The sequence below is a fragment of the Podarcis liolepis genome (assembly GCF_965112155.1).
Source record: "Podarcis liolepis genome assembly, chromosome: 15".
Taxonomy (NCBI): domain Eukaryota; kingdom Metazoa; phylum Chordata; class Lepidosauria; order Squamata; family Lacertidae; genus Podarcis; species Podarcis liolepis.
Window position 1 is genome coordinate 1,943,242 of NC_139566.1, and position 23,877 is coordinate 1,967,118.

General features: G+C 44.6%; 2 protein-coding genes and 1 long non-coding RNA gene across 9 annotated transcripts; all 3 read right to left on the reverse strand.

The window, feature by feature from the left end:
• Positions 1–1,598: 1,598 nt before the first annotated feature.
• Positions 1,599–20,608, reverse strand: LOC310694247 (SLAM family member 6-like). 5 transcript variants are annotated; one of them, XR_014519574.1, is made up of 5 exons: positions 19,888–20,203; positions 3,508–3,852; positions 3,096–3,398; positions 2,583–2,887; positions 1,599–2,463 (listed from the first exon to the last, which is right to left on the reverse strand). XR_014519574.1 is itself a non-coding variant. In XM_083477300.1 (5 exons), exons 1-5 carry the CDS (start codon positions 19,940–19,942, stop codon positions 2,175–2,177), a joined length of 843 nt encoding a protein of 280 aa, XP_083333426.1. In that variant the 5' UTR covers positions 19,943–20,204; the 3' UTR covers positions 1,602–2,174. The 5 variants fall into 5 exon arrangements, 3 of the variants coding, with proteins under 3 accessions (XP_083333425.1, XP_083333427.1, XP_083333426.1); XM_083477300.1 differs by lacking the exon at positions 2,583–2,887 and having other exon boundaries at positions 1,602–2,197; positions 2,347–2,463; positions 19,888–20,204; XM_083477299.1 differs by lacking the exon at positions 2,583–2,887 and having other exon boundaries at positions 1,600–2,463; positions 19,888–20,608.
• On the reverse strand, positions 8,636–19,880 carry LOC310694192 (T-lymphocyte surface antigen Ly-9-like). Of its 3 annotated transcripts, none has more exons than XM_083477151.1 (8): positions 19,223–19,880; positions 17,660–18,004; positions 17,239–17,541; positions 12,133–12,477; positions 11,715–12,017; positions 11,092–11,214; positions 10,864–10,952; positions 8,636–9,334 (listed from the first exon to the last, which is right to left on the reverse strand). In XM_083477151.1, the coding sequence occupies exons 1-8, from the start codon at positions 19,308–19,310 to the stop codon at positions 9,104–9,106; spliced, it is 1,827 nt and encodes a 608-aa protein (XP_083333277.1). In that variant the 5' UTR covers positions 19,311–19,880; the 3' UTR covers positions 8,636–9,103. The 3 variants fall into 3 exon arrangements, with proteins under 3 accessions (XP_083333277.1, XP_083333278.1, XP_083333279.1); XM_083477152.1 differs by having other exon boundaries at positions 11,724–12,017; positions 19,223–19,498; XM_083477153.1 differs by lacking the exon at positions 10,864–10,952 and having other exon boundaries at positions 9,191–9,334; positions 19,223–19,499.
• On the reverse strand, positions 15,627–17,235 carry LOC310694378. The gene is made up of 2 exons (XR_014519638.1): positions 17,174–17,235; positions 15,627–15,887 (listed from the first exon to the last, which is right to left on the reverse strand). It is a non-coding gene; the product is annotated as an uncharacterized lncRNA (long non-coding RNA).
• Positions 20,609–23,877: the final 3,269 nt, after the last annotated feature.

Genomic DNA, 23,877 nt, shown 5'->3' on the forward strand with positions numbered 1-23,877 from the left:
AGCTTTCAGACTGGCACTTCCGGAGGGTTCCAGAATGCATCCGGTATTCCACAGATCGGTGCTCACTCCCTACAAGGCACCGCACAGGTTCCAGGAACCCGGAACAGCGCCGAGTCCGGTCAGAGACAGAACAGGGCACGCGGAAGTGGCACAGAAGGAGCGCATCAACGAAGTCACTGAGATTTTGGACTCCAGATGGGGGGAAGAGGGGGTAGAATACTTTCTCGCCAGGGAGGGCACCCCGGCCAGTGCGAACAGCTGGGTGCCGGGCTACGCCTTGGACGAACCTCTCCTCAAAGACGAGTTTCATGCCCTCTTTCCCCATAGACCTATGCCAGCAGAATATTTTGACGACTGGCTTTTCACGCCCACACTTTCGGCCAGCACTTTCCGGGGGTTCGACTCGGACGAGGACCCGACACAAGACGTCCGTTCCCCGGAGGGGTCACCCTCGGGATCTGCATCAGAACCCTCGTATTGGTGGGACGATAGGCCAGAGGAGCAGTGGCGCAGACGGTGGCTGGAAGGCCCAGGACGAGCAACACCGACAGGAGGAAGTGAGGGAGAGACGGACATGGACGTTTTCGGGGACGACCCTGGTTTCGAGCACGGCGGCACAGAGATGGAAGCGGAGGTGACTGTCGTCGACGAGAGCGGGGAGGAAGACCCGGGAGACTTCAGATGGAGGCCTGCCACGGGAAGCGACCGATACCCGACGTTCGTCCCTTTGCAACAGCAGCCCCCAGCTCCAGCACCGGAAGGAGGGGAGGGGGGAATGGGGGGCTTCGAGGGGGGGATGGATGTCAGGGGTTTAGGAGCAGAAGCACGGGCAAGGGAGGAAACAGAGAGCGAAGGGGAGGAGGCAGAAGAAAAGATGAGTGACGACGACGACCCGAGATCTCCTAGTCTTTCCAGTGAATCAGAGGATTCACAGAAAGGAGCACCAGTGGCGAGGGCAAGGGGGGAGTCTAGGGGGGCACCCCAGGAAGACAGAGCCAGAGAGGACTCAGGGGGGAGCAGCTGGAAATCGGGACCAGCGTCACCGCCAGGAAGCAGGGAAGAGGAAGGGAGCCAGGGGGGAAGCGCTGGCAGCTCACCACAGGAGGGAGGACATGAGTCAGGAGTGGCCACACCTCCACAGGAGGGAGGACATGAGTCGGGGATGGCCACACCTCCATCGGGGAGCGAAGAAACGGTTGAGAGGAAAGTGGAAGGTTGGGCGCGCGCGCCAAGTTCAAATGCAGAGGAAGGCGGCGCAGTAAGCAGCCCCGAAAGAGAGCCAGGTCCTAAAGCCCGGCGCAAGGAGGCAGGAGGGTCTGGGTCAGCGTCAGAAGAATCCCGGAAGGAAGAAGCCCCGGGGGGTAGAGGGACCCAGAGGAGGACAGTCAGGAGGAAAAGGTGGAGCAAGGCTAGGATATTAAGTTGGTGCACACAGGGCGGAGACTCAGACGGAGCTTCGCCGACCTAGCTACTAGGCGTAGAGTTGCGCGCAGCAGCGTGAGAATGGAAACTGTAATTCAATAAAGACTTTTACTTAATGACCGCTGGCTAGCGTGATCCTCTGTGAGCTAGGATCTTCAAGCAGCTCTGACAGGTAAAGTCTGTGTTTCAGTTATTATATGAGTCCAGTTTGTATTAATGATAAAATTAGTAATTTAGTAAGAGTCCAGGATAGCTGGTGAGTGAAGGGTGCAATCCTGTTCAGTGTTGTTTCAAAAGCCCTTTCCCTGTGGGAAACCAGGCCCTCACAGCCAGGACGGTTGAACCAGGGTTCAGTCCTGCTCAGTTTGGCTGAGTGTGGATGTTTCCCTGATGGGAATAGGCACACACAACCTAAGAACAATGTGAGGCTGCTTGGAAACACTCTTGCAACCAGACCTGGGCTGCTCTTTGCAGAGACTGGCTGTCTCTCCCTCGATTAGGGGATTGGTAAAGAGGAGGAGTAGTTATGGCTGAGTCCTGCTGCCTGAATTCTGTTTTGCATTTCACTGGTTTTTAAAAATATTAAATTACAACTTTCAAAATATGTTTATGCATAATAAATACTTCCCAAACATACTGGTTGCTTCCATTGTGATTATCTAGCATCATCCCTGCTTTGCATGCTCATCTTAACTGAAAAGTTGTGAGAGCCTCTCTTCTGAGTTCTGGTGTGCAATAAAATTTTGCCCCTTCTATGGAAGCCTACAGACAATTTCTGTGGAATGTAACATGAGAAACAATATTTATTCCATGACACTGACCTAATTCTGCTTCTCATGATAAACACAGTAAAGGTAGAGGCATATTGGTAGGGAGCCCCAATCCCAGGTGAGATGGGAAGAAGATTAATAGAGATGGTTCTACCTCCTTGATGCCTTTTTCTCCACTGGCATACTGCAAGCAGAATCACAATTCCCAACAAAAAAACTGCAGAGAGACCAGAAATAAGATGCAGGATCTTCTGGGTTCCAATGTGTTCACCTGCAATGTGCAATAAGAGACTCTTGAAAATGCTTCAATAGCAACAAGCAAAGTGATTATCCTACATGAGAGAAGCAGAATGAATGAAATGCCAGGACAGACTTCCAAAACAAAAATACCTTCCGTTAGGATGCAAGAAGCCGGTGAGATGAAGGCAAGACATGAAAAGAGGTGTTGAAACAGGGGCAGGAAATGTGTTGCTCTCCAGATGTTGCTGGACTCCAGTTTCCATCAGCTCCAGCCAGCAGGCCCAATGGGCAGGGATTATGCTGCTGGGTAGAGTCTGGCAGCCTCTGCAAGTCACCACGCTGGCTACTGGGTGATGTAGCCATAGGGCTGGATCCAGAATTACAGCACAATCCTGTATGCAGTCAGACATTGCTGCAGCCTTCACTTTTGCCTGCTCCAGATGTGATTTATTTACCTTGGGGTAGGAGGAGGAGGAAGAAGCAGAAGCAGCAATTCAGATGGGTCAGGGCAATCTTCAAGCAGGACTGGATTTGCTCTAACACTGGTCAACAAGCATGTGAAGAGGGGTGCTTGCATATATGAATGTCTCTCCTTGAATCCCCATAGGGTGTAAGCAATATAAGACCCCAAACAGCAACTCTGGATAAAGATACATTGCTCACCTCCAATACTTGAGCAGATGTGGGACAAGTCAAATGAGGCTCTCTTTTCACTGACAGGGTTGCTGACCAGGCAAGTCAATGTGGAGTCAAAAGGTATGGTCTTCCAGAAGACATGGAGTTGCCTTCCACTATCAGAAAGCTGGAACTCATTCAGGCTGCTTTCTATGGCCCTGGAGGGATTCCCTCTTTCCCAGGAGACCTTGAGTTCTTCCCTTCCAGGTGTCTGACATTGCAGGGTCACATTACATCCCTCTAGATTACTGGATATCTCTTGATGGAGCATCTGTGGTGTTGGCACTGGCTCTGTTGAAGACAGTTGAAAGCAACATAAAGTTTGGGTCCCACCCAGTACCTATGTTGTAAATGGTGCTGATCCTATTCCATGAGCCAAACAGTGAAAGGAATAACTTACCATAAACTGTGAGGCTGAAACTCTGTTCTTGAAACCGTGATTTCATAAACCAGATGCGAGCATTGTAGATCCCACTGTCATCCAACTCCAGGTCTTTGACCTTCAGTGTTGTCTCGTTCACCATGTCTAGCCGTTGTCCAAACCGGTCAGTGGGACTTGGGTGCTCCAGTTTACCGTGGCTGAATTCCCCCAGCCAAAAGCCCAGGCCACCACTTTGGGGGTAGAAGTCCCATTCCATTTTCTCCACTGTTATTCCTTGAGATACATTGGCAGGAAACAAGACTGATCCTCCCAGGATTCTCTTCACCTGATGGGTTGGGTTCTCCACCGCACGGCTAAAAGTGTCTTGTGAGGGGAGGGTGGTGGGGGAGGAGATACAAACAAAGGTGGAAATTAGTATCATTATCCTCTTTTAGTGAAGTCTGAAAAAGCAATTGATTAAACACTTAAATCTTTTCAAAGCTTTGCAGTGCTGAAATTTTAGGAATATCTAGCTTTGTGTAATTGTCTCAAGGAAAAATTCTGAAAAATAAGTAGAATTTCCCCTCACGAGGAACAAAAGTTCATTTATTTCAGTTCACAAGATTTATACTTCTTGGTTTTAATAAAGCCTCAAAGCACTTTACATAATCAGAGCTGTGCAAAATGTCTGTTGAAAACTCAACACAGAAAGCTCTAACCCAGTGAAAAATTATTCTAAGCAGCAATATAAAAACCACATGTGTGTGTGTTTCAGGAAAAATGATTATGCACAATTTTTCATGAAACCGAGATAAGTTTATACAGAGTTCAGAGAAGCAACTGACTCTGTTCCACCAAGATCCCCAGTCGCCTTTTCCTGCTCATTTGTTGTCTCCTCTAATTCACTGCTTGCTCTTAACTGACATTTCTTTTGTATTGGTGAATGACTGACACATGACAGGAAGAAATCCTTCAGGAAAACATTTCTGTCCTAGAGATTCCATTCCACTCCACACCTTCAGGGGAGATGATCACCTTCATCATAGATGCAGTCTCTCCCCCCTCCCCCTTCAGCTCAGTAACAAATATGACAAGAAGAATTAAGCCTTCTCTTGGAGATTCCTTTGAAGCCACCCAGGGTGTTCTGGGAGGGTTCGAGCTGGGGAAAGGAGGCCCTCAGTGCTAGAAAACAATATTATCAATGATTTCCCTTTTCATGCCAAATCAAACTTAGAGTGCCCCCTCCATACATTTAGGTGGGTTTCTTCTTCTTCTTCTTCTCAAGGAAGAGTACAGCAATACTCTGAAGAAAAGGTCTTCTGTGAGAAAAATCCAAAGTCGTGGATTGTGGATTGCAGAGAGCCATGAGTGGCAGTGACGCCCCAAACTGGCCGTTTCTGGGAATCATCTATGGGAAGCTTGCTAATGTTGCACTCAGGTCCTGCCTGATGGCTTCCCTTTCTGTTTCACCACTGTGAGAAGGACAACTTCATTCTTCTGCACAGGATAAAAGGTAAAGGTACCCCTGCCCGTACAGGCCAGTCTTGACAGACTCTAGGGTTGTGCACCCATCTCACCTCTATAGGCCAGGGGCCAGCGCTGTCCGGAGACACTTCCGGGTCATGAGGCCAGCGTGACGAAGCTACTCTGGCAGGCCAGAGCCGCACACGGAAATGCCGTTTACCTTCCCGCTGGAGTGGTACCTATTTATCTACTTGCACTTTAAGGGTGCTTTCGAACTGCTAGGTTGGCAGGTGCTGGGACTGAGCAATGGGAGCTCACCCCGTCACGGGGATTCGAACCGCCGACCATACGATCGGCAAGTCCTAGGCACTGAGGTTTTACCCACAGCGCCACCCACGTCTGCACAGGATAGATGCTCTAAAATAAGCCTGTTCATCCATCTTATAAGCGTGGCCCGAGTACAGGGTCTTATTCGCAAGAGTCGTGAACTTGCGGACACAACGGTCCGTCCGTCCTGTCGCTTCCCAGCAGATCATACCCTCCCCTTTATTTTTATTTTATAAAATATTTATTAAGGGTTTTAAACAATATAACACCAAACACATAAAACAGCATCACCAAAATAAAAAATACACACAGAACAAAATAGATACAACATAATTAAGTTTCAGAAACCAGATTTCCATAACCTTCTTTTCAGACTCCCTCACATCTCCCTTTCCTGCATTCCCGTTTAGAAAGTCATGTTCAGCAGTACTTCACCTTCTCTCAAATCTTGTTTTAATTTGTACCTTTCAAATATTATGTCTCCAATTTTACCCTTTGTTATCAAGTATTTAAGTATTTAAGCTTGACATAATATTAGTCAAATTTCATCTTTGGTCTTATAATTCAGTTATTTTCATATTTCTTTCCGCTAAGTTACTAATGCCAAATTATCTTTCTATCCTGCATCATTCTAGCATTCATACAGTTTACAGTACTTTTGCAAATAATCCTTAAATTTCTTCCAGTCCTCTTCCATTGTCTCTTCTCCCAGGTCTCGGATTCTGCCAGTCATTTCTGCCAATTCCATGTAGTCTATCAGTTGCATCTGCCATTCTTCCAGGGTGGGCAAATCTTCTGTCTTCCAATGTTTGGCAATAAGTATTCTTGCAGCTGTTGTCACATACATAAAGAAAGTTCTATCCTTCTTTAGCACTCTCTGGCCGACAATGCCCAAAAGGAAGGCCTCTGGTTTCTTAAGGAAGGTATATTTAAATACCTTTTTTGTTCATTATAGATCATTTCCCAGAAGGCCTTAACCCTTGGGCATGTCCACCAAAGGTGAAAGAATGTTCCTTCATTTTCTTTACATTTCCAACACTTATTGTCTGGCAAATGATATATTTTTGCAAGCTTGACTGGGGTCATGTACCACCTGTACCATACTCTCCCCTTTAAACCAGCAAGTGCCTCACAGCAAACGTTCAAAACATCAAAATACAGAGCATTGAAAATACAAATGTAAGAAATACAGAATATGATAGTATTTTTTTAAAAAAAGACAGAAATAAACAATTTGGCAAACACAGAATAAATTCGACATTACCCTCCCCCAAAAAACACATCGAGGCTTTATCACAGTAAAGTTTCTGGCACGGGTCTCCCTACACTCCAGGCAGCCTGGCTTAAATGCAGTTCAGAGGGGAGAGAAAGATGGCTTACAACTGCCTTCCCATATCCTTCTCCAGAGGAGTCTGGCAGCTGCAAGAGGCAAATGTCAGGGACGACAAAGATAGTCTCTTCCCCAGCCTCGGGAAACACTAGCTGCTGGCACAGATCTTACTGCTCTTCAGGACAAAGCAGTGCGCGACTTACCCAGAAAGTACAGAAACATTATGAAGAGGAAACGACTGCAAGCAAAAGTCATGTTTGCTTCTCTACCGAAGTGTATCCCTGGGTGTAGTTTGTGGGGGAGGAGCAGAATTGCTCTCTTTGCAAAGACTGGCTATTAAGAAAAGTCTTATGCTCATGAATGAATAATGTTAAGAAATTAAATTGCGAGAGGAGTTTCTGCCCCCCACAAGCACTGAGTCCCCGCTTCCATCGTAGGACTTGCCGAAACAAGAGCAACAGCTGCAACAGGAAGGCTCTGCCCGTCGGAGAAGCGAGTTGTTCTCGTCGCTGCGCGTCTTTCCTCCCTTTCCAGGCTCCTTGCAACAGGGAGTGCCGGCGAGGGGCGTTTCTTCCTCTTGGTTTTAATGGCGAGGGACGGGGCCTTTTCCACCTCTGGGGCACCCCATTCCGAGAACGACCTTTCCAAAAAAAGCAGCAGAAGTGTGCCAAGAGCAGGGCACATAGCTGTCAACTTTTCCCTTTTCTTGCGAGGAATCCTATTCGGAATGAGGGAATTTCCCTTTAAAAAAATGGAAACGTTGACAGCTATGGCAGGGCAGTGTGGACTGGATCCTGCATCTGGACCCCGCTCTTCTGATCAACTTTCCCCTATTAACGCCAGAAATGTTTCCGGACGTTTCGACGGCTTTGCAGCGCCTCTCTCGCCAGAGACTTCAATCATTCAGTGTGGGGAGCGGAGACGCAGAGAGGGGGGGGGGGGGCAGAAGAGGGCGCCCTCTCTTTGGAAGTCACTGCTGTTGGATACCGCGCAGGAACCTGTATGTTGTGGATGCCTACTAAGCATCTGCATCCGTTATTATTGCTATTATTTAGCCAGCAGCGAAATAATAAGGAAAATATATCTCGTTTTGTTAGCCCCCAAATGGAAAACGAGCGAGATTCCTAACCAAAGAAAAACGGCAACTTAAGCTAAATCAATGTCTTAAGCTAGGAATAGGAGGAGATGGGGGCAGCAGCAGCAATTCACAGGATCAGATCAGTCTTCAAGGAACTCTGTGTAGCTCTGATCCTGCTCACAAGCATGTGAAGAGCAGCATTTATTAATACAGTGGTACCTCGGGTTAAGAACTTAATTCATTCCAGAGGTCTGTTCTTAACCTGAAACTGTTCTTAACCTGAAGCACCACATTAGCTAATGGGGCCTCCCACTGCCGCCAGAGCATGATTTCTGTTCTCATCCTGAAGGAAAGTTCTTAACCCGAGGTACTATTTCTGGGTTAGCGGAGTCTGTAACCTGAATGATGCGTCTGTAACCTGAAGCGTATGTAACCCGAGGTACCACTGTATAGGATACAACATAGATCTTAATTTTTGGGAAAAACTTTGGAAGAACAATCTGAAGTTTTCAGCATGTTATTCTTTGAAGGATAATTATTTGAAAATGATTTGCAGATGGTATTTAGCTCCGAGTAGACTTGCTAAGATGTATAAGACTGAATCTGATAAGTGATTATCTGCACTGGAGATGCAATGAGGTTGAGGGAATGTTCTTTCATATGTGGTGGACCTGTAAAAGGGTAAAAGAGTATTGGGAAATGACCCATAATGAATTGAAAAAAAAAATGTTCAAAAGTACCTTTCAAAAAAACCCCACCAGAGTCCTTTTTGTTGGGATACTTCAGATAGAAATTCCCAGGTGTAAAAAAGGCTATTTATGTTTGCCACTACTGCTGCCTATGTTTTGTTAGCCCAGAAATGGAAAATGACAGAGGTCCCAACTAAAGAATAATGGCAACTTAAACTGATGGAATATGTGCAGCTTGCAGACCTAACAAATAGAATAAGAGAACAAGAAGAAGATACATTTAAAAAAGATTGGAAAATGTTTATTGAATATATGGGGGGGGGGAGAAAACATTGGCAGCATTAAGAAAAATTCAACAGTGTAAATAAGTTTGGATGGATGTATTATTGGAATACTGAATGGTTTCGTTTATGTAAAATATACAGGGATTTATGGTATGCAAATTGAACCATGAAAAGAGAAGAAGGGAAGTCACTGATGTTTTAAACTGTAAAACTGAAAACTAAAAATTACACAGACACAAACAAAGAAATCAGGCATGGCTTTCACTCTCTGGCTTTAGCCCAGCTCTCACACACTCAACTCTTTCTCACTGCCAGCCAGGCATAAGCAGCTTCCTTTGTTATACTAATGACCTTAATTAATATACTTAGGTGGCAGCTTTGACCCTTGTCCAGCTAATTCAACAATGGAATCCTGGCGCCATTGCCGGCACTGTTTTGTGTTGGGGTACGTATGGTTCTGCCACTACTGGTGGCCAGGAGGGGTCTTCGGTGGTTCTCTCTCTTGATGGTCCCTTAATGGGATCTCTAGCACCGTCTTCCAGAGGGGTGCCTTCTCCTCCAGGTCCTTGGCTTGTGGGGTGCAATGTTCGTTCCCTGAAGATTCTGGGTCTGATGCAGAGTCAGAACAGACAGAAGGACAAGGTTTCCAGGGTGGTGGGGAACTCATTGAAACTTCCGTGCTGTTACAGAAAACCTGCAGGAGCAGAGAGAACCAGAACCAGCTATAGAACATGACAGGAGGGATTCAGATGCAGCTACTTTCAAATGTCCCTGAGGATTTGTACCCACCTAAATAAACTTGGGGAAGAATGGGGATCTGGCAAAGCCCAGTGGTGCCCTAAGAAAGATCACAGACACCTTCTCTATATAATATTTCCACTCATTTTGGGTTAGCATTTGGTTGTACAGGTTCCTGGATCACTCACGCTAATTTAGGGTGTAGTTGTCCATTTTTAGCAGACAAAAGGAGGCAGTTTGCTTCTGCTGGCCGTGACATTTTTAAAGTCAAGGTCCATGTCTCAATTATTGTTTCATATTCCAGTTGGAATTGATGATACAATTAGCATTTTAGAAGGCATCCAGAGTAGCTGCTGAGTGGAGAATGCAATCCTGCTGGGGAGTGTTCTACATGCACCTTTCACTGTGAAGAAGCAGAATCCTGCAGGCAGAAGGACTGAATGCTCTGCTCACCAGTGGGTGAGAGGAGGGTTTAGTCCTGCTCAGTTTGACTGTGTATGCATGTTTCCCTGATGGGAATTGGCTCTTTGCAGAGGCTGCCTTCCTCTCCTTCATGAATTGTATGAACTGGATTCCTGTTCACAAAAACCTATGCCACAATACAGGTGAAATGTCATAATAATGCCTTACGCCAGGGGTCAGCCACCTTTTTCAGCCATGGGCCAGTCCACCATCCCTCAGACCATGTGGTGGGCCAGACTATATTTTGAAGAAAAAAATGAACAAATTCCTATGCCCTACAGATAACCCAGAGGTGCATTTTAAGTAAAAGGACACATTCAACTCATGTAAAAACACGCTGGTTCCCGGACCGTCCGCAGGCCGGATTTAGAAGGCGATTGGGCCGGATCCGGCCCCTTGGTCTTAGGCTGCCTACCCCTACCTTGTGCCATAATAAATTTCCCATTTCCCCCTGACCTAGGGAATAGGGTCCAGACTCACCCTGAACAGCTAAAAGAGGCTCCTGGGAGGCCACTGGGACATTGCTGGAACAATTCTTGGATTGGGGCAACTGGCTAAAATGTTTTAAAATGCTCTAATTTAAAATGTTCTAATTTTGGTTCCTCTATTTCATTTTTGTTGGGTTGGTGTTGGTTAAATGTTTAGTTGGGGTTGGCAGTTACTTTGATTTGGGTATAACTGCAAACTGTTTGTTGTTGTTTATGGTGGTTTCTATTGGTTTGTTGGTTGCTTGTATAGGTTCCTGCCCCCCAATATTTGATGTTTTGTTGTCTTTTTATATATGTTGTAAGACCCAGAGTGGCTGAGGACACCCAGCCAGATGGGCAGGATATAAATTTAAATCAATCAACCACCCTCTTGATCAGTGAGTTGGGTAAGGGAGAGGGTTAGTTGTGGCTTAGTCTTGTTGCCTGTTTGTAATCTGTTTTGTGTGTTGTTGTTTTTTTCAAAAAAAGAACAGATCACAATTGTAACGATTTTATAATTATAACGATTTTATACCACTTCACGAGCTCATCTCACCTGATTATCACCATCTTGTTGCGGACTTCTTGCTGAGTTCTGGTGTGCAGAAGAGCTCTCCATGTCCTCCGGTATCGACGAGTGAATATCTGAAGAGACATATTATTTATTCCATGGCATGGACCCACTTCTGCCTCTCAAAATAAGCAAAAGTAAAGTAAAGGTGTATTTGACAAGCAGCCTCCATCTCAGGTGAGGCAGGAAACAGATTGAAAGAGATGGCCCTACCTCTTTTCTTCTTTTTGAATTTTCGCTTCCTCCTCATCCACATCACTGCAGCCACGATCATGAACAGCAACATGACAACTACAATGGAGATAATGTGATGTCTCTGGCGTCCGACCTGTACACCTGGAATGTGCAATGAGAGTCTTTTGAAATATTCTCTAATAACAACCACCAAAGTGACCTTCCTGCATGACTTGGAAGGCTAAGCAAATGTCCCAGTCTGTTCCATTTGTATTGATTTTATTGGATTACTTCGGCACAGAGTTTAGGTCCATCATTTCAGTTTGCATTTCATTTCCCCCTATTGTTTTATTTTTATTTTTCATTTATAAACTGTATTGCAACTAACAGTTACCCGATTCGTTCATGATAATAGATAAAACACAGAGATTCAGAAGATCACATACCCAGGAAGCAAAAAGCAATTCAACCATTTCTACAAATCACAGAATTGGAGAGTTGGAGGGTCATTTAGTCCCACCCCCTGCAATGTAGGAAGCTTTGGTCCAACATGGGGCTCAAAGCTACAACCCTGAGATTTAGAGTCTTATGCTCTACCAGCTGAACTATCCCACTTAAACACAGCTATTCCTCCATACACTGACTAGGTCACACTTGCTCACCATCATCACCTGGGCAAATTTTGAGCAAGTCAAAGGAGGCATTCTTTTGGTCAACAGAATTAGTAAGCAGGCAGGTGAACGCCGAGTCCGAAGAGTCTTTTCGCCAGAAGACACGGAGATTCCTTCCACTGTCAGAAAGCTGATACTCATACACGCTGTTTCCTAATGCCCTTGGGGGATTCCCTCTTTTCCATGAGATACTGAACTCTTCCTTTCTAGGTGCCTGGCACTGCAGGGTCACACTGCATCCCTCCGAAGTCTGGGAGACTTCCTGAAAGTGTATCTGTGGTGTTGGCACTGGCTCTGTGAAACACAAATGAAATCAGCACAAGGGTTATGTCCCACCCCTCCCAGTACCTTTGTAGGGAAATGGTGCTGATCCCATTCCATGAGCAAAACAGTGAAAGCAATAACTTACCATAAACAGTGAGGTTGAAACTCTGTTCTTTAAACTGTGATTTCATTATCCAGACGCGAGCATTGTAGATGCCACTGTCATCCAACTCCAGGTCTTTGATCCTCAGTGTTGTCTCATCCACCATGTCTAGTCGTTGTTCAAACCGGTTGGTGGGACTTTGGTGCTCCAGTTTCCTATGACTGAATTCTGCCAGCCAAAAGCCCAGGCCACCACTTTGGGGGTAAAAGTCCCATTCCATTTTCTCCACTGTTATTCCTTGAGATACATTGGCAGGAAGTAAGACTGATCCTCCCAGGATTCCCTTTACCTGATGGGTTGGGTTCCCCACTGCATGGCTTAAAGTGTCTAGCGAGGGGAGGGTGGTGGGGGAGGAGATACAAACAAAGGTGAAAATTAGTATCATTATCATTTTGAGCTCCTTATCCATCTTCCATAATAAGGTCCCAGAGCAGGTTGCAACCATTTAAAATGCAGCATTAAAACGTAATAGTAAGGGTCCAAAAATTATATTGCAGGTGTCAGTGGTATGGTGAAAGGGTGAATCTTCAACATATAATGGAAACTCTTCAATGAAGGTGCCGGGAGCATCTCTGTGGGGAGGGACATCTGCAGTTTAGCAGCCTGCCACAAAGAAGGTCCTCTCCTGGGCTGACTCTCCCCCCAAATGTTTGAGGAAGGTGAAACTAGTCTCTCAGGTATTTGGGACCTAAATAAAAGAAAGTTTACAATATCCAATATTAATTTTAGCTGTTGCTGAATTGTACATTGAGGCACTGGAAATACCCAACTCACTAGCAAAACATTTACTACATTCTCTTAGCTGTCCAAAAAATGTGGCCCTTTACTGTAAGAGATGGACATTGTTACAAGTCCAAAGTTACATTCCAAAAATCAAGTGCTCTTTGTTCTCCAGCAATAGGCATCTATCTGGTGTCCAGGAACTGGGATCCAGAAAAACTCAGAGTGAAGATTGGTCCAGGTGATTAAAATAAAATAATGTGAGGTCTGAACTTCATCTGTAAATAAAGCAATCCATTAAACACTTAAATCTTTTCAAAGCTGTCCCTTTGTCATATTTTGGGGAACATCGGGCTCTGTGTAATTGTCACAAGGAGAAATTCTGAAAAGAAGTAGAATTTCCCTACACAGGGAAATAAGGTTCATTTATTTCAGTTCACAAGATTTATATACTGCTTGGCTGTAAGAAAGTTTTAAAACAAAATCAGAGATGTGCAAAATGTCTGTTGAAAACTCAACACAGAAAGCTCTAACCCAGTGAAAAATTATTCTAAGCAGCAATATAAAAACCATCTGCGTGTGTTTCAGGAAAAAATGATTATGCACAATTTTTTGTGAAACAGAGATAAGTTTATACAGAGTTCAGAAAAGCAACTGACTCTGTTCCACCAAGATCCCCAGTCGCCTTTTCCTGCTCATTGGTTGGCTCCTCTAATTCACTGCTTGCTCTTAACTGACATTTATTTTGTATTAGTTAATGATTGACAAAATCCTGCAGGAAAACTTTTCTGCCCTGAGACGAAGTCGACTTGCAGTCATCATATCCTGTGCTTTTATTTCGCTCCACTGCACACCTTCATCATACACGCAGATTGTCCCCCCCAAGTTCAGCTCAGTAACAAATAATACACACACGATTAAACTCTCAAAAGCATTCTGTTGGAGCTTCCTTTGAAGCCAGGGGGAGGTTCCAGCAGGGGAGAGGAGACCCTGAGTGCTAGTAAACAATATTGCCAGTAATTTTCCCCTTCATGACAAATCAAACTCACAGTGCCCCTCCATGCATTTAGGTGGGGTTTCTTTATTTTTGTTTTTGTTTTGTTTTTGAGAGAGAAAGCAGCGAAGTCCTTACCCAAGGAAGAGTACAGCAATAGTCTGAAGAAAAGGCCTTCTGTGAGAAAAATCCTCCATCGTATCTCTCCAGAGGCACAGAGAGCCATGAGCGACAGTGAGGCACCAGACTGTTTCTGGGAGTCACAGATGGGGAGACTTACTGCTGTTGAGCTCTGGTCCTGTCTGTGCACGTCCCATTGTGGCATCTGTTTCACCACCGTGAGGAGAACAACTTCATTTTTCTGCACAGGATAGGTGCTCTAAAATAAGCCTGTTCATCCATCTTATAAGCATTGCCCTACTACAGAGTCTTATCAGCAAGTGTCACAACTGTCGGTTCCTCCTTCCTCAATTTCCCTCCCCGTCTCATTCAAGCAAAACTGCGTTTCCCCTCCTTTTTCTGACTCCTCCTTTCCCTGCTCTTTGTACCTCCCCTTATAAACCAGGAAGGATCAGTGGAGGAGGAGAAAGAGGGTGAACGCTCACCATGCTTCTTTGTTGTTAAACACCTGCCTAAAGTTACCAGTTTTTTCTTTTTAAAAGAATCTAGGGACCCCATTTTTTTAAAAAAAAATAAGAAGTAATGCCTTCTCTACTGTGTTCTCCTCTGTCGCGCGGCCTTCCTCTGGGCCCTGGCCTGCTCTCTTGGAGCACTAGCCGCCATGGAGTAGGCTCAGGTCAGACCTGGGCTCAGCCAGGTGTCCTTGCCCTCCCAGGGCTCTCCTACCTCTCCTCCCTAGTGGCGGCGGCAGTAGCGGCAGGGCAAGGTCAGGGCTTCCCTCTTTTTTTCTCCTTCCTCTTCCTCTCTCTTCCTTCTTCTACTCTCTTCCTTCTCCCTGCATCGGCTCTGGGTTCTTCCTGGCCCCAGAGCACCACTGGGCAGTTGGCTGGCTGGCTGGGCACTCTCGCTCCCAGCTCGATTTGGGTTGTGTGTGTGTGTGCATCAGTTGTTCTCCCAGATGATGCACCGGGCATCCCCGATTCCCCCTTGGCAGTGGTGGCGGTGGTGGCAGCCTCAGCAGCCCGGAGCCAGCCTGGTAGCGCAGGTGGCTCTGGCTGGTTTCAGAAGCTGCTCGCTGGCGTGGCGCCCACCATTTTGCCTCTCCAGAAGTCACCATATGATGTGTCTTGTGCCATTGAACTGATCACACAACATTCATTCCCTACTAATAAATCTACAACAATTAAAATATAAATCCGGAAACATTAACTGAAATCTGGGGACATTCTGGGGGCAGATTTTGTCTGGAGACAGATTTGTAAATCTGGGGACTGTTCCTGGGAAATGGGGACGTCTGGTAACCATCCCTTAGCCAGTCCCCACCTGTCTTCTTTTTCACTTCCAACGAGCCCTGGCACTGCCTCCTCCTTAGTATCTGTGTTACTCTTGTACCTTTCAGTCAGGCGGATTGTCCTACAAACTGAGCTCAGTAACAAAGATTTCTGTCACTGCACCACCCTCTCCACCCTCTCCAGGAACTGGGTGCTAGTAACCAAGATCAGCTGCCTCAGTTACTGCCCTCTTGATTGGTATCGACTGATTTATTTGCATCTGTTTGAGCTGTGCCCAAAGTGGCTTACAGCAAGCATTCAAATCATTTTAAAAAACACAGAGCACTGGAAATACAAATGTACAAAATACAGAATATGACAGTAAATTTTAAAAAATGACAAAAATAAACAATTTAGCAAACGCTGAATAAAATCAATATTACTTCCCCCACCCCACAAAAAAATGGAGGCTTAAGTACATGGATACAAAACAACACAAGAGTTAACTGACAATAAAGTTTCAGGCACTGGTCTTGCTACATTCCAAGAAGGCCGGCTTTAATATAGTTCAGAGGGGAGGGGAAGATGGCATACAGCTGGCTCCCATATCCTTCTCCAGAGGAGTCTGGCAGCTGGACATTGATGGTCAGTCTCTTCCCCAGCCTCTGGAAACACCAGCTGTTTGCACAAGTCTTATTGCTCTTCAGTGTAGGGGTCAGATGGGATTACCATGAGGAATTATAGAATATACATAAAGCCATTGTGTCCACGATGAAGACATTGTGTTGACTGGGTTTGATATATTGACAATAATTTCTGATTAAATCCTATAAGATTCTACATTCATGCCCTTTCCATGCCCTTTTGCCTCTGCTGCCCATTTCTCTCTCCTCACGTACACAGCCCAGTTGCTTCGCCAGGCAGGCATCCTGCGCCATAAAGATAGTGGGCAAGTTTATTTGAAGTAGTTTCTTATATATTAATCTTAGGGTGTTAATCTTAGGGCCAGGAAACAGATCTCACATGAAGGTGATAATGATCCGCTGTCCTCCTGGTCATCCTCCTTATCATATGTATTGCTTGTTTATTACCTCCGGGATTGCCAGATGCTCTTCTTTTTAGTTCTGTTCTTTGTTTACCCCAGAAATATTTGGCTTAATTAGTTTTAGTAGTTTAACTTTGTCCCCACGTGGGTTTGTGGAAATGCTCAGAAGGACACTGACAAACTGGAACGTGTCCAGAGGAGGGCAACCAAAATGGTCAAAGGCCTGGAAACGATGCCTTATGAGGAACGGCTAAGGGAGCTGGGCATGTTTAGCCTGGAGAAGAGGAGGTTAAGGGGTGATATGATAGCCATGTTCAAATATATAAAAGGAGGTCACATAGAGGAGGGAAAAAGGTTGTTTTCTGCTGCTCCAGAGAAGCGGACACGGAGCAATGGATCCAAACTACAAGAAAGAAGATTCCACCTCAACATTAGGAAGAACTTCCTGACAGTAAGAGCTATTCGACAGTGGAATTTGCTGCCCAGGAGTGTGGTGGAGTCTCCTACTTTGGAGGTCTTTAAGCAGAGGCTTGACAACCATATGTCAGGAGTGCTCTGGTGGTGTTTCCTGCTTGGCAGGGGGTTGGACTCGATGGCCCTTGTGGTCTCTTCCAACTCTATGATTCTATGATTCTATGATTCTATGAAATCAGATTGGTTCTTACGAACACTCTGTAAAAAGTTCTTTTGTAATAAAACGGCCTGGGCCCTGGGCTGCGGAGATCTGATGGACAAGCACAGAGAGAAACGATTATACGCACCCTTCCCAGAGTCTTGCTGGTTCAAGCCTCTGTGTGTATTCTTATTAATCAGAGTTCAATCCTTCCTTTACTTTGTGAATGCAACATTCAGGACAAACAGTGTAGGACCAACCCAGAGCAAAGTACAGCAACATTCTGAAGAGGAAACGACTGCACAAAAGAGTCACGTTTGCTCACCTTCATCACTCTGGCAGATGTTGAGCAAGTCAAAAGAGGCTCTCTTTTGACCAACAGGATTGCTGACCAGGCAGGTGAATTTGGAGTTGAAAGAACTGTTCCAGAAGGAGACACGGAGCTCCCGGCCATTGTCAGAAACCTGGTACTGATTCACACTCTTTCCTAAGGCCCTTTGTGGATCCCCTGTTTCCCAGGAGACACTGAGATCTTTCCTTCCAGGTGTGTGGCATCGCAAGGTCACATTACATCCACCTGGAGTCTTGGATTCCCCTTGGTGGTCTATCTGTGGCGTTGGCAGTGGCTCTGTGGAACACAAATGAAAAGTGACATGAAGCCTATGTCCCACATGCCTCTCAGTACCTATGTAAGAAAATGCTGTTGATCCTATTCCTTTATCAAGACAGTGAAAATAACAGCTTACCATAAACAGTGAGGCTGAAACTCTGTACCTGAAACTGCACTTTTGTAAACCAAACACGAGCTGTGTATATCCCACTGTCATTCAGCTCCAGGTCTTTAATCCTCAACATTTTCTGGTTTGCCATGTCTAGCCGTTCTCCAAACCGCTCAGTGGGATTTGGGTGATCTAGTTTCCCATGTCTGTCTTCACTAAGCCAAAGGCCCGGACCACCAGTTTTCGGGCGGAAGTCCCATTCAATTTTCTTCACTATTATTCCTTGGGATACGTTGGCAGGAAATGAGACAGATCCTCCCAGGATCCCATTCACCTGATGGGTTGGATTCCCCACTGGATGCCTTAAAGCTTCTGTTGAGGGGCAGGTGGTGGGGGAGGAGATACAAAGAAAGGTGGAAATTAGTATCATTGTTGTTCAGTAATGTCTGAACTTCATCTGTAGGGGGGAAAAGCAATTGATTAAATGCTTAAGTCTTTTCAAAGCTGCCGATTGGTCATATTTTGGGGGACATCTGGCTCTGTGTAATTGTCACAAGGAAAAATTATGAAGAAGTAGTAGAATTTCCCTAAACAAGGAGCAAAAGTTTATTTATTTCAGTTCATAAGATTTATATACTGCTTTGTGGTAAGAAAGTCTCAAAGCAGTTTGCAAAATGTCTGCTGAAAACTCAGCATAGAAAGCTCCAACCCACTGAAAAATTATTCTAAGCAGCAATCTGAAAACAATATGCATGTGTGTTTTAGGAAAAAATGATTCTGCACTATTTTTGTGTGAAAACAAGTTAAATTAATACAGTGTTCAGAGAAGAAACTGATTCTGTTCCACCAAGATCCCCAGTCGCCTTTTCCTGCTCATTGGTTGGCTTCTCTAATTCGCTGTTTGCTCTTAACCAGGGGTCAGCAACCTTTTTCAGCTGTGGGCCAGTCTACCATTCCTCAGACCTTGTGGGGGGCCAGACTATATTTTGGAAAAAATATATGAACGAATTCCTATGCCCCACAAATAACCCAGAGATGCATTTTAAATAAAAGGACACATTCTACTCATGTAAAAACACGCTGATTCCCGGACTGTCTGCGGGCCAGACTGAGGCAGCGATTGGGCCGCATCCAGCCCCCGGGCCTTAGGTTGCCTACCCTTGCTCTTAACTGACATTTATTTTGTATTGGTTAATGAATGGCATACCACAGGAAAAAATCCTGCAGGAAAACATTTCTGTCCTAGAGACGAGGTCGACTTGCAGTCACCATAGCCAGTGTTTTTATCCCATTTCACTCCACACCTTCAGGGGAGATGAATCACCTTCATCATACACACAAATTGTCCCCCCAAGTTCAGTTCAGTAAGAAATATCACACAGAGAATTAAACTTTCAAAAGCCTTCTGGCAGCGCTTCCTTTGAAGCCAACAAGTGTGTTCTTGGAGAGTTCCAACTGGGGAGAGGAGACCCTGAGTGCTAGCAACCAATATTGCCAATAATTTCCCTCTTTATTACAAATGAAACTCCTCCATGCATTTAGGTGGGGTTTTTGTTTTATTTTTGAGGGAGAAAGCAGCAAAGTCCTTACCCAAGGAAGAGTACAGCAATAGTCCGAAGAAGAGGCCTTCTGTGAGAAAAATCCACCATCGTATCTCTCCAGAAGTGCAGGGAGGCATCAGCGGCAGTGAGGCACCAGACTGGCTGTTTCTGGGACTCACCAATGGGGAGACTTGCTGCTGTTGAGCTCAGCTTCTGCCTGTGGTCATTGTGGCATTTTCACCACTGTAAGAAGGACAGCTTCAAAGTGGCTCACAGCAAACGTTGAAAACCGCAAAATAAAGAGCACTGGAAATAAAAATGTACAAAATACAAAATATGATGGTAAATTTAAAAAATGACAGAAATAAACAATTTGGCCAAAAAAGAATAAATTTAATATTATCCCCCCCCCCCAAAAAAAAACCCCAGAGGCTTTAGTACATGGATACAAAGCAACACACAAGAATTAACGGAGAATGAAATTTCTGGCACGGGTCTTGCTACACTCCAAGCAGCCTGGCTTAAATACAGTTCAGAGGGGAGGGGAAGATGGCATACAGCTGGCTCCCAAATCCTTCTCCCGAGGATTCTGGCAACTGCAAGGGGCAAATGTCGGTGAGATACAATTATGCTTAGTCTCTTCCCCAGCCTTTGGAAACACCAACTGCTTGCGCAGGTCTTGTTGCTCTACAGGACAAACAGTGCGCGATTTACACAGAGGAAAGTACAGAAACATTCTGAAGAGGAAAAGTCCGCAAGAAAAAGTCATATTTGCTTCTCTACGGAAATGTATCACTGAATGTGCTTTGTGGGAGAGGAGAAGAATTGCTCTCTTTGCAAAGACTGGCTATTAAGAAAAGTCTTATGCTCATGAATGAATAATGTTAAGAAATTAAATTGCGAGAGGAGTTTCTGTCCCCGTCAAGCACTGAGTCCCCTCTTCCATCGTAGGACTTGCCGAAACAAGAGCAACAGCTGCAACAGGGAGGCTCTGCCCGTCGGAGAATGTTCCTGTCGCTGCGCAGCTCTCTCCCCCCTCCCGGCTCCTTGCAACAGGGAGTGCCGGCGAGGGGGCGTCTCTTCCTCTTGGTTTTAATGGCGAGGGACGGGGCATTCTCCACCGCTGGGGCACCCCATTCCGAAAAAGACCTTTCCAAAAAAAGCAGCAGAAGTGTGCCAAGAGCAGGGCACATAGCTGTCAACTTTTCCCTTTTCTGGCGAGGAATCCTATTCGGAATGAGGGAATTTCCCTTTAAAAAAATGGAAACGTTGACAGCTATGGCAGGGCAGTGTGGACTGGATCCTGCATCTCGACCCCGCTCTTCTGATCAGCTTTCCCTTATTAACGCCAGAAATGTTTCCGGACGTTTCGACGGCTTTTCTCTGCAGCGCCTCTCTCGCCAGAGACTTCAATCATTCAGTGTGGGGAGCGGAGGCGCAGAGACAGACAGACAGACAGACAGACAGACAGACACACACACACAGAGAGAGAGAGAGAGAGAGAGAGAGAGAGAGAGAGAGAGAGAGAGAGAGAGAGGCCAGTAGAGGGCGCCCTCTCTTTGGAAGTCACTGCTTGTGGATACCGTGCAGGAACCTTCATGGCATTGTTGTGGATGCCTACTAAGCAACTGCATCAGTTGTTATTACTCCTATTACTTAGCCAGCAGCTGGCAGCCTTCCTGGTAAGTAAAAGATGTCTCGTTTTGTTAGCCCCAAAATGGAAATCGAGCAAGATTCTTTTTTTTTTTTTTTATAAAATTTTTATTGGTTTTACAACATTTTTAAGAAAAACAAACAAACATTAAAAATGACAAACATACACGTATAGTTTCAAACATATTTTCATAAACCTCTTTTCTTGGACTTCCCCATACCCCCCCTCTCTGCATCCCAATGTCCGTAGTTCAACTAGCAACTCCCAATTGTTACTTTCCAATCTCAATCATCTTAGTCCTCTTTTATAGTCTAACCTTATATCCCTGTACCCCTTTGTCTCTGAAAACCACGACATTTTAGCATTCATTAAGTTTATAGTAGTCCTTAAGGTAGCTTTTGAATTTTCTCCATTCTTCTTCCACCGTCTCTTTTCGTTGATCACGGATTCTGCCTGTCATCTCGGCCAGTGTCATATAGTCTATCACTTTCATCTGCCATTCTTCCAAAGTGGGTAAATCTTGTGTCTTCCAATACTTTGCGATGAGTATTCTTGCTGCTGTTGTGGCATACATGAAAAAAGCTCTATCTTTCTTTGTCACCAGTTGGCCGACAATGCCCAAGAGAAAGGCCTCTGGTTTTTTAGGAAAGGTACATTTAAGTACCTTTTTCATTTCATTATAGATCGTTTCCCAGAAGGCCTTAATCTTCGGGCATGTCCACCAAAGGTGATAAAAGGTACCTTCAGTCTCTTTACACTTCCAACATTTGTTATCGGGCAAATGATAGATTTTTGCCAGCTTGACTGGGGTCATGTACCACCTGTATACCATTTTCATAATGTTTTCCTTTAAGGCATTACATGCCGTAAATTTTATACCGGTGTTCCATAACCATTCCCAGTCAGCTGACATAATATTGTGTCCAACATCCTGAGCCCACTTAATCATTGCCGATTTAACTGTTTCGTCCTGTGTATTCCATTTCAACAACAGGTTGTACATTCTAGATAAATTCTTAGTGTTGGGTTCTAACAGTTCAGTTTCTAATTTTGATTTTTCCACCTGGAAACCGACTTTCCTGTCCTGTTTAAAAAATTCCATTATTTGGCGATATTGGAACCAATTTTCTACTTTATGCTTCAATTTCTCCTGACTTTGTAGTTTAAACTTATCTCCATCCTGTTCTAAAATTTCCCAATACTTCGGCCATCCGACCTCCATATTGAGTTTCTTCACTGCTTTAGCCTCCACTGGCGACACCCATCTAGGGGTTTTGTTTTCCAATAGATCTTTATATCTTATCCAAACATTAAACAATGCTTTTCTGACAATGTGATTTTTAAAGGCACTGTTAACTTTACCATACCAAAGATATGCATGCCAACCAAAAGTATTATTGAAACCTTCCAGATCCAAGATGTCCGTGTTCTCGAGGAGCATCCATTCTTTGAGCCAGCAAAAAGCTGCTGCCTCATAGTACAATTTTAGGTCCGGCAGGGCAAAACCCCCTCTTTCCTTAACATCTGTCAATATTTTAAATTTAATTCGGGGCTTTTTGCCCTGCCAGACAAATTTCGAGATATCTTTGTGCCACCTCTTAAAACATTCCATCTTATCAATAATCTGCAAGGTCTGAAACAAAAATAACATTCTAGGCAATACATTCATTTTAATTACTGCAATTCGGCCTAACATTGACAGTTTCAAATTTGACCATATTTCTAAGTCTTTTTTAATTTCTGACCAGCATTTTTCATAGTTGTCCTTATACAAATTCTGATTCTTAGATGTTAAATAAACCCCTAGGTATTTAACCTTCTTGACCACAGTCAAACCTGTTTCCTCTTGAAATTTCTCCTTTTCCATATCTGTTAGGTTTTTCCCTAAAACTTTGGTTTTTTGCTTGTTCAACTTAAATCCAGCTACCTGGCCAAACTGTTGTATTATTTCTAAAACCCTTTTCGTACTAGTGTTTGGCTCTTGCAAAGTCAATACTAGGTCATCTGCGAACGCTCTTAACTTATAATGTTTAGCTCCGACCTGCACACCATTGACCTGCTGGTCATTTCTTATCATATTCAGCAACACCTCCAGAACTGAAATAAAAAGTAGTGGGGAAATCGGGCACCCCTGTCGTGTTCCTTTTTCTATCTTAAGTTCCTCAGTCACAACATTGTTTACAATCAGTTTGGCTTTTTGTTCAGAGTATATTGCAGCCATACCATTCTCAAAGCCCTGACCTACCCCCATCCCATGAAGATTCTTCCTCATAAAACTCCAAGAGATATTATCAAAGGCCTTCTCCGCATCCACAAAGATCAATACTGCCTTGGTGTTTATATTCACCTCTAACTTCTCCAAAATATCTATTACATTCCTTACATTGTCTGCTAGATGTCTTTTAGGGAGAAAGCCTGCTTGGTCTTTATGGATCTTCTCCATCAAAACTCTTTTAAATCTTTTTGCCAAAATGTCTGCAAAAATTTTGTAATCCACATTAAGCAGGGATATTGGGCGGTAGTTCTTAAGTTGGGTCTTTTCAGTCTCTGACTTTGGTATGAGTGAAATATATGCCTCTTTCCACGATTCAGGTGCCTTTTTTCCCTCAAGGATCTCGTTACAAACTTCTCTTAATGGTTGAGTCAACCATTCCTTCAGTGATTTGTAGTATCTGGAAGTCAGTCCATCTGGTCCTGGAGATTTGCCCAGTTGCATATTCTGAATGGCAGCCTCTATCTCTTGTTCTGAGATTCTCTGGTTCAAGTCCATCTTGCTTTGATGAGAGATGTTTTGTAGTCCATATTTTCCGAGGAATTTGTCTATATCTTCTTCATTTTGCGGGCCTTGGGTGTAAAGTTTTTTAAAATAGCTTAAAAAGCAATTTCTAATTTCATTGGGTTTGGATATGTTCTTTCCATCCACCTCTAGGCTTGTAACTGTATTTAGTTTCTGCCTTTTCTTCAATTGCCATGCCAAAAGTTTGCCACATTTATTTGCTGATTCAAAAGTCTTTTGCTTCATTTGCCTTATCTTCCATTCAATCTCTTGG